At 40.7% G+C, this 10,703-nt stretch overlaps 1 protein-coding gene across 1 annotated transcript in view; it reads left to right on the top strand.

Moving 5' to 3' along the window:
• Window positions 1-4,093: 4,093 nt before the first annotated feature.
• The window catches only part of epas1b (endothelial PAS domain protein 1b), a 49,327-nt gene continuing 42,717 nt past the window's right edge, over window positions 4,094-10,703 (top strand). Inside the window, exon 1 of the mRNA XM_023394674.2 lies at window positions 4,094-4,501. Coding sequence (XP_023250442.1) covers window positions 4,476-4,501 — 26 coding nt within the window. The 5' untranslated portion in view covers window positions 4,094-4,475. The remainder of the gene's footprint in view (window positions 4,502-10,703) is intronic.

Here is a 10,703-nt window from a genome sequence, read left to right as displayed (position 1 = left end):
TGCGGCCTGGACATGGAGGTGAAATAAGCTTTAAAGAAGCAGAAAAACTAAAAAAGAAGCTCCATGTTGCAGCTCAGATTTATGACTTCACAGTGAACTGAGAAGAATCCAAACATCTTCAAGAGAAGTCCATGTGCAATACTCTGAAAGAGAGTTATTTCTATTTACATCCTCTCTTTCCACCTTTATTCTTTTCCTTCCTCTGTCTCTCTCCACACACATGTTCAGGTACAAAGTGGAAATCACACACACACACTCACACACACATTAGTCAACATTTCAGTCAGTCAGCCTGTTTCCAAAGTTCCTCTGAGATACAGTCACATGCAGCCGTCGTGCATTAGTGAAAACGTTTCGGCAACTTTAACGTTGACAAGAACGTTTAATTACGTTTAATTCTAAGAAACTGTGAGTTTAACTTGAAGCTTCAGTTGAAAATGAAATTTGTCCGCAGGCAGTAATCGACGAATAATGAATGAACGTGTTCTTGGTTTTAATGGCGCTTTTACAGAAAACTTTTTCCTCGGTTTAATTAGAACCAAATTACATGTTTCTTTTATGCCAGGAAATGATGAGGAACTTACCCACCGGTAAAATAAACTTTTACCGAATAGGAAAAAAAACAGGCAAACGCCTCATATCAACTATAAACCCCCCCCCCATAAAGACATATGGGTTTTCAACTGGCCAATTTGAAAGTACACAAATTAAAAAAATTGATTGCATTTGCTCAAATATTACAAATGTTGTGTCGCATAAATTCATATTAGAATTTTTTAAATTATTAGATTGGACTTAAAAAAAAAGTCATGTGATGCGACCGTGATTTAATTTCAAATTATTTCATTTCCTTTAAATTTCTTTCTTTTTACAGTTTCTCAATAATATAAAGTGTTTAGAAACAAAGTTTTTCATTTGTTTAGAGTCTTTGTAAATAATGATTTCAATTGTGCTTAACAGACTTGTTTTTCCTGTAACTCGCATTAAACTGATGAAAAATGTTTAATGTTAATATTTCAGCCACAGAAATGAGATATTTTAATAAGTTAATATAGTTATTGCTATTATTGATCGCACCACATGATATTTTGACACTTTAAATGGCAGAAAAATGAGAAATACCTAAAGGTTTTAGAAAAGTTAAAGTGAGATCATATATGGGAGAGTTTATATGTTTATATATATGTATCATTTTGTGAATTCAAACCTTTTTTAAACTTAAAAAGTTTCTTCACGTGAGGCGTTCAGGGAACATCTGTCAGGTCGTACACAGAGATCTCAAGAATAGCGATGAGTTACACAGTTCCCTTTCACTCATTTGCTTTTATCCAAAGCGACTTACAAGTGTTCTCCAGGCACGAAGACTGTTTCCCCAGCGCTGAGTCGTCTCATGTGAAAGAAATCCACATGAGGGAGCGTCAACAAACGCTTCCAGAGGACGTTTACGACGAGTCATTCGTCTTTATAATCGGTCACCAGCTTAATGAGTTGGTGCAAACAGGCAGCACTGAACATGTAGCAGGAAAAACACAACACACATGTAGCAGCAGTGGAGTGGAAGATGTATTTGATACAGTAGCGCTCACACACACACACACACACACACACACACGCACACACATATGGATAGCAGTGCAGATTTAGGACATTATAAACAACTTCCACAACATGTTTATGCTATCCATCATTTTTTCTCCTCTCCTCTCCTCTCCTGTTACATCCTTGTTTAGTCTTAATTTAAAAATGTCAAACTGTTTGTCCCACTACGACCCGAAAAAGGACGTTCCCTCCCAGAAGTCCTCCATGCTAAATGCCAAATTCTATTTCCAAATTTTCCACTGAAAATCCCTTTAGAAAAACAAAATAGGAAGCTACGTTTTTTTATTTTATTTTATTGTTTTTCACACCACGGGTGAACGGAGTTGGCATGTGGTCGATTTCAAACAGTGGAGGCAGTATTATGATTTCACCTACAGTATCAAACATTCATCTTCCTCGGGTCATATGCAGAATGTTACTGTATGTACATGTTTTTGTTTTGTTTTGTTTTGCAGTCCCTGTATTTGTGAAGCTTCGTATGTACATTTTGTCATCTGACCTGTGGTTTTGTTCCTTTATGAATTATTTCCATGCCTTACATGTGTGTTTATGTTATGTTTATGATAGTGAGTTTTTTTGTTTTCTGTTGCGCTGCGTGCCAAATGTACTGTATTTTAAAAGGATGTGAAGGTGTATTTTAAGTTTTGAAATGAATTAAATATCATGATGTCAGAAAGAAACTTTGGATTGTTTGGTGCATTATTTCTATTTCAGTTTATACATCTGAACCTCATTTTGAATCCTCATCAGGACAACAGGAAATCCTAGCGTCTATTGATAGTCTGCATGTGAAGCGTTTAGGGGACGTCTGTAAATTGAACCATCTACCAAAAATCTGAACAGGAGGCCTTTAGGGGATGTCCTTAAATTGTACCATCTACCAATAATCTGCATGTGAGGCATTTAGGGAGACACCTGGAAATTGTAGGGTCTGTGAGGCGTTAAGGGAGCACCTGTAAATTGTACCATCTACCAAACTGTAAATTTTATTATCTACCAATAATCTACATATGAGGTGTTTAGGGTACACTTGGAAATTGTACCATCACACAGAATGTAGCATCTCCTCAGTTTTGGTTTGTCCACTGAATCTACATTAAACATTAATATTAAACAAAATGCATAAACTATTTATCACATTAATACAATGTAGAAAATTGGAAGCTCCCAGGGAGGTGATACCTTGACCCCAGCGCTGCACACAGGAGTTCAGTTCAGTTCAGTTCAGTTCAGTTCAGTTCAGTTCAGTTCAGTTCACATCTTTTCCATCTGAAATGTTTGAGAAGTTGACACGGGACGACACAGTTAAATGACAGAAGACCTTATCTGTCTCTCAGTTTGTGAAAAATGTGGTGAGACCTGCTCTGAAACAGTGACAAAAATCAACAGTAGCTATGACGCACGCTACGTTGCTTTAGCTGCTCTGCTTTTGTTTTTATTCCTCCAGTGGCCGACCTTGAGGGGATTTCTTCAGATTTGAGGTCAAGGATGAACTGATTTTAAAAAATTGATGCTCAAAGGTCAAATGTCAAGGTCAAATTTTTGGCCTTAACGCAAGAATTAATTAGTTAATTACGACGAAATTTAACACAAATGTCTAATAGGATAAAATGAGGAAGTGAACCTCACCGTGACATTATAACGTTCGGCTAAAACACTCCTGACGCCAGATATTTAAATGCAGGTCTTGTTCCTTTCCACGACAACACAGATTGATACCGTCACGTTTTAACATTTACAGTGAATCCGAACAGTTAAACTTTAATGATAAGAAATACTGGATGAAGTATATGTTGTAGTTAAAATAGAGACGAGATGCTCACATCTAGTCTGAAATGAAACTGCTGAAATGAAAACAAATAGAAAGTGAGAGCAGCAGACAGAAGAGTATTTTTTGCAAGAAAAAGAAAATAGAGCTGCAACGAATAACCAGTCGATTAGTTGATTAATAATTTGTCTTTTTTAGTCAAAAATGTCATAAATGTTGTTTCCAGCTTCTCAGACATGAGGATGTTTTTATTGCTCACATCACAGTAAATTAAAAATGTTTGGATGTTGGACAAACTTGCTTCTGTGGGAAATTATAAACTGTACTTTTCATTATTTTCTGTCATTTCAAAAACAAAACAATTACAAGTTAGAAATAATGTTTAGTTGCGTCCTTAAAAGCAAAATGTCAAACTATTCCTTTAAAAAATGTTTTAAATCAGGTTTTTAGTGGAATATTCCTATAAAGTATAAATCATGTTAATGAGCTCTGTATGTTTATATAGTAAGATTTTAATGGCGGGAACTGGCCTCCACGCTCATATCCATTACACCTGTTGCGGCTCGGGGACAGACAGGTAGGAGCGCAGCGACCCACCGCGGAGGGCGGGGCCGTTTAGGGGGGCGGCTCCCGGCGGCGTTTCCAGCCAATCGGCTCTCGGGGACCGGGCCAGCGGCTGTCACGCTGCCAGCTGAGCTCCAGGTCAAAGACCGAGCAGCTCTGGGAGTTTTCAGACCAGCAAGTGAGGAAAAGTTGTGAGAAGCGGGACCTGCCGGCGGCTTCTGTCAGCAGCGGTTTCAGCGTCCAGCGCCAGCCTGTGTGGAGTGTCCTTACTGCGGGTGAGAGGCTGTACAATCCTCGGCAGTGTTCTGAGACTGTACGGCCCCGACCCCCCCACCCACCCACCAACCAACCCACCCCCTCAACCTCCAGCCTGGACGGTCACAGCGCAGCCAGCCAGCCAGCCCTGCTTTTATGGACTAACTAACAGTTCACAGGTTTTAATGCCGGAGCTTTCAATGTAACACGCACTTTCTTTGACTCTAAACTTGGACTTAACTCAGACTGTCGGGGAATTACACCGCTGATTTGTGCACGAGAGAAAAACATGACGGCCGACAAGGAGAAGAAGAGGTAAGACGCTTCTTTTTTTTTTTTTTCTTTTTTTTTTTTATTTATTCTAATTTATTTCTCTTTAATTCCCCGTCGGTTGTGAGTTTATTAAACCGCAGCTCGTAAATGAGCAGATCCTCTGTTGATTTAGTGCAGAAACAGCCTGACGCTCCGCTACTGTGACACAGAGGGAGACCTGTTGCTGCAGCGCTGCATGTGACTTGGCCCGGAGCTCAGCTCTGATAGTGCTGGTTAGAAATGACACTCAACAGCCAGCGGCTTCATTTTAAACAAAGCTTTGTGTTGTAACGTGTTTGTTTTTGGTTTCTTTATGCATGCATTTGCACCGTGGTTGTGATTTAGATTCGTGTCAGGTAAGTGGTTGATATGATTTTTTTAGTCTGTAATTGGCAGGAGATCTTGTTTGTTTCACTGACTTCATCCAAATTTTGGATATTTTTTAAATTTGATGCAACGTCAAAAAACCTCTAACTATAGTTTGTATTAGTGAAAATAGGAAAAATCAGGTGGCGGACTAAGTGCCTCTTGAGTTGTGCAGATTACGGAAGTGTATCTGTGTCTATTCAACACTTAACCTTAAATCTTTCTTAGTGGAAACTGTGGCTTCTCAATGTGAAGCTTCAGTATCCTGAAGACATTTTGCCTCAGCAGAGAGGAGGATGCTGAACAGACAGTTAAAGTTCACACAAACAGAAGTCTTGTAAATGATAATAACAATAAAAGGATCAATAATAATGATAATACAGATGTTTATGTTCAGTTTTGAGCAGATATCTTTCCACTGATCTCGACCTCTAACCTCCTTTTTGAAGAAAAGTCCGGCGTCTGTGTGGGACAATAACCAATCAGAGTCATTACAACAGAGATTTCCAGAGGTACAGGTGTCTTAGTTCACCTGTAAACTGCCTGATCAAACACTTGGAGCTCTTCCAGGTATGAACAACCGCTGCCACATATTTGGGGGATTAATTGGCAGCAGAAGCCATGAAATTTTCCTCTGCTTAGTCAGCTGACGCACCGGCCCACGCTGCGTCCTGTAACCAGCTCGTCAGATATGAAAGTATTCACCTGGGGATATTAATAAGAAATCACAGATCTGATTCTGCGTTCACTTCATACCTGAGCTGATCAATAACTCACCTGATTCATTTATACATTTGAAGTGTGTTTCCTCTTTTTTAAGCCGCTTGCCATCACACACAGGTGCCACCCTGTCTTTGTGTTGTAATTGTTCACCAGTGGGGATGAGGTCATGGGCCCGACCTCGCATAACGGTGCCTTACCGGGTCGAGTTCGTCCCAGTTTGTGTCCTTAATTCTCCGGCTCTTTCTTCACAGAAAGATGTTTTAATTTGAGACACAAGAGACATGACGTTTTAATGAAGAGACTCGAAGAGAAGATGACAGAGGAAGAATCTTTACTTCTCCGTTCACACCACTAGGAGGAGAAACATTGATTTCAATCAGCGGAGATGATGTTGCCCGACGCCTTCTTGTCTCTCCGGTCCACCCTCAGCGACTCCCTTCGCTATCAGATCAGGCCCAAACACCAGCAGAGCAGGTATTAACACACCGGAGCGTCTGTCGCCAGGGATGAAAGCGAGTCGAAGACGGGGAGAGAGAGAGAGAGAGAGAGAGAGAGAGAGAAAATGACATTAGGGGGGGAGAAAAGTGAGAAGAGTCCAGGAGCGTTTCCTCCGGCTCATCGATGCCTCGGTGATTCACCCGAGAGCCATCGGCCATTTTAGGGAAGTAAACCTGCAGGTGTGTGTCTGTCAGGCTGCAGATGAGAAGCTTCTGTGTGTGTGTGTGTGTGTGTGTGTGTGTGTGTGTGTGTGTGAGAGAGTGAGAGTGAGAGTGAGAGTGAGTTCAGTAGTTTTTATCTCCGGCGGTGTGTTGTGTGTTTTCCTGTCAGTGTGTTTGTCTTTGTATGACACAGTAGCACATTGTCGCTGCTGCTGCCTGGAAGTCATAATTGAGCTGATAAGTTGTGATTCATGACGGATGACCGGCAAACACAGGAGCTGTGTTTATTTAAAATGCTTTATTTATTAATGTGTTAGCTCATTAACTCATGTTCATATGACAGGATGAACTCGAAGGAATGTTTTTATGTGAGCGTCCGTTTTCCCGTCACGCTGTTTTAAAGAGAAAAGAAATTTACCAATTTGCTTTTATTTTCAGTTTTAAAAAAATGTTGTGTAATAAAACAACGTTCAGAGCAACGAAAGTCCAGAGATGCTCCCGAAAAAATAAACAAAAAACTTGGCACAAATGACACATACTGATAAATGGAAAGAATAGATGAGTCATCGTGGCGTTTCCTGTTTTCTATTTAAGAACACCTTCCAGTGAATAATGACTCTTTTATTAGTGGCCACCAAAAAGAGTAAATGATCATATATTTGTAATTTATATTCAGTCATATGGAGAATATTTCTTCAGAAAATGAAAAAGGAAAAAAAAATTTAAATTTTGAGTGAAATTAAAAAATAATACTTAACTTTTACCGAAGACCATGAAAATCAAAAATTTTTCCTTTTTGATGTCGATTAATTGAGGATTGTGAAATTTTCACCCGCCTCAATTTAATGATCGACTGATAAACAATCAATCATTTGAGCTCCGGTTTCTAGTTTTTATACTAATGTAAATAACAATAATGATAATAATTATAATAATAACAACATATGAACATTAACTAACAAATGTATTTTGTAAAAATATTGCGGACAACAAAATGAAATTTCTCGGACTTCGAGTGCGATGTGTGACGGTACCGGCTGTTGCTCGGGGCAACCAGACAAGCGATGAAAAAGGGCGTTTTGTTTGTAAATTAAAACAAAAGAGTTAAAACGCACCTGAAGCGTTCACCATCATCGTCAGTCGAGCGCTCAGAACGTGCACATACAGCTACAATAAACAGGTTGTTTTAAAGCCGAAAGGTATTTAGCATTATTGGCTTTTAGTAGAAGGTGTAAAGATCTAAACTTTAGTTTTGTTGCAGACTTTACGGAGCTGAGAGAGAGAGAGATCTGCTCAGCTACACAGTACATCTAGGATAGATAGAAGTAAACTGCGTCACATCCATGATATCGGAGGTTCGAAAACCACCGACTGCCGGCCAATCAGTGAACGCACCGGTCTTCCAGGGGTTGTTGTGGTCCGCCGCAGCTGAATAGCTTTTATTTTTGCATCCTGGCTGACTGATACCAGAAATAAGTTGTGGGCTTGCGAGGAACCCCACTCACTTCTTTCAACATGTGATTCCACTGGAAACAATGTCCAAAGGTCAGAGTCCAGGGCAGCTGCCAGACACATATACATTACACGACTGTGGAGAGATTGATCCGTTTGGGTGTATTTTCTGTCTTCAGACCTCTCACCTTCATCACGGCCGCTGGATATGTGGCAGTATGTTCGTGACTGTGTGAATTTGGGATCTAAAAATAAACGATAATATGAACTAAAATAGCTCCGCGTTGAGCCCTGTTTTCTATTTCAGTCTTATGTAAATAAGGATGTGTCAAAAAAACAAAGCAAAAAACAGAGCGGGTGGTGGGCGTGTTAGATCGTGAAGATGTGACACATCAAACTTTACTCCTGTAGTAATGAGTCAGAGCAGGAAATATCAAACTATAAACTGTCGACGTTGTTCCTGGAACATCAGCTTTATGGTCATGTAGTGTGTGTTCAAGAGCTTCAAGACACAATAAAAACTTTAACTTAAGGTCCATTGAGTAGCATTTTCCAGAGCTTTCTACTGCAACCTTGGTCACTCTCAGCTGATGGAGTTCGTTCAGATGTTACCTCCATGACAAAAACCTCATCACGTCTGTCCGCTGAGGGACAACAAAGGGTCAACTTGCCAGTTTTTTACTGGAGCTTTCGACTAGTCGGTGGACTTTAAGCTATTTCATTTTTAAAGAATATATCGTGTACGAATAAAGTAATTTAAGCCTGTTAAGTTCCACTTCTGGCGCCTTGTTGGTTGATGTTTCTCAGTTACACTTTGACAAAGTGTCGGGGCTTTAAAAGCTCCATATTTTCTGTTTTTATTTTGAGGTTTTGATCCATCAGAAAATATATTTGTGCTTTTTAAGAACCAACAAAACCTTCTCAGTGTAGTTTTACATCTCCTCGCTCAGAGCCTGAGTTCAGTTTAAAGCATTGGTCGGTTTTGCTCCTTATTCTTTTTCTTTTGCTGCAGTTGTTGCATCTTTTGTGTCGCGGTCTGTCGTTCTGAACTCATGGGAGGAGAGGGAGAGGGGAGAGGGAGAGGGAGAGGGAGAGGGAGGAGGACAAGTTGCCAAAAACGAGACGGAGCGAGAAGAGAAGGGGAGGACAGAGGGTTGTAAAACAAGACGAGAGGAGCGAGATAATCACACGGACACAGAGGTTATGTAGATGAACAAATGAGGAATGTAAAGACGAGTAGAGGGCAGGTCGGCCCGCACGGGCCTGTCAACTCAGCGCTTCACACGGTCGCGGCGCTCTGCAGCCGGCCCAGGCCTGGTTGGCACAGCGCCGTCATGCCTCTTTTGTGTGCTAACCCCTGCCAACCCGGCCTCCCGGCACTACCCAAACATCACGCCACTTATAGCAGTTGCTCAACCTGCGCTCTGAAAAGACAGAGGAATGCAAGGAGGGATGGAGAGAGTCGGCTCCAAACGCCTCAAACGTGCAGCTACGAGTGGATTTAAACAGAGGAAAAGGTCATTTGTTGTTTCCAGAGGTGGGAGGTGATTAAACACGTTTACTCGAGTAGTTTTGCTTCAGTCAGTTCTGAGGTTCTGGTTCTCGAGTTTCCACCATATCTCATTTAAAGTACATTACATTTACCTAATGTATTAGCTTCAGATCACAGCTGGTCATCATAAAATATTTCTAATATTTCTTTCTTCCAATTCTCTTTTATAGCTCCTCCAGTGTAAAGGTCTGTGTCCATGTGTAGTGTGATTATAGATCAGCTCTAGCTTCTATATTAATACTGTGAAAGTATCAAAGCCTCAGTCCACAGAGAAATGCACACAGCCTGTATTCAGAAACTGAGCCTTAAAACCAGCCGTCAGGACTTCTGGAACTTTGTGATGTCACAAAAAAGCAGTTGCTTCGTTTTGGGAATTCCCATCATGCCCATCATGATGGGAATTCCCAAGACCCTTTTCCTGGTTTATGACAAATGAACTCTGAAACTTGGGCGACACTGAAGTTTTTGCTTTGTGTTTGAAAACTCGTCACTGCCCGTAATGATTCCTAGACCTGAACTGAACTTTGTCAGTAACTTAATCAGAACATGGATTAAAAAGAAAGAACTAAATTCAGGCTTCAAGCTTGTACTTGATATCTCATATCAAGTACATATCAAGTACAAGCTTGAAGCCTGAATTTAGTTCTTTCTTTTTAATCCATGTTCTGATTAAGTTACTTCTGTTTTCAGCTCAAACTTGTCAGTTTTGAATGAGTGTCTGTGTGTCGGGGGTTTAAAGCCTTTTATTGAGAGTTTCACTGACAGAAACAGACAAAAGACGCCGAACAAAAAGGAGATTAAAGGGTGTATGGGGCGAGTAAAACAGAGAGAAGAAGCAGAGAAGTGATAGAGATACAGATGCAGTGTGTTTCCCAGCTGTGTGCACTCTTGTGGTTTATTGTGATTAGCTCTCTGAGGAGGAGCAGCGGGGGCCGTTACCGGGGTAAAAGAGCGATTTAAAGTTTTAACTGAGCCGGCTGCTACTTGTCGCTGCTGAGAGCACTTAAAGCGCTCGGAGTGGAGAGCTGAGGCCTCACATCCAGCAACACCAGGCGGAGGATTGTTTGTTTGTGTTACTTTAATGCTGAGCTTTTATTGTGTAGGTTTGCTCCCCCTGATAAGGAGAGGAGTAAGTCTTTTCAGAGTAAAAGTGGTGCTGTGAGAGCGAGCTGATTACCACTCGCTGCCGTCCAGTGCCGCTTTTACTGAATTGCTTAATTGCTTGACAAAAGCCGAGGAGCTCCTGAAGAGTTTAATGAACGTTTTATTTCAAATCTTTTAGTATTTAAAAAAAAAATCCAATTTAATCCCAAGTTTGCAGCAGATACTTACCTGATATTTTCTTTAAATTAGAAAAATATTATCATAAATATAAAGTGTCTTCTCATTATTGAACAAACTCGGGGTAAACCTCTTCGCCCTCGGACCCCTGTGCAGTGAGGGGAAACGGGGG

The sequence above is a fragment of the Seriola lalandi genome, unplaced genomic scaffold (genome assembly GCF_002814215.2).
Source record: "Seriola lalandi dorsalis isolate HSWRI2012SDOR001 ecotype SW California unplaced genomic scaffold, Sedor1 jcf7180002054952, whole genome shotgun sequence".
In the NCBI taxonomy this organism is placed as follows: domain Eukaryota; kingdom Metazoa; phylum Chordata; class Actinopteri; order Carangiformes; family Carangidae; genus Seriola; species Seriola lalandi.
Note: the sequence above shows the minus strand (reverse complement) of the source record. Positions and strands in the feature narration are given on the sequence as shown.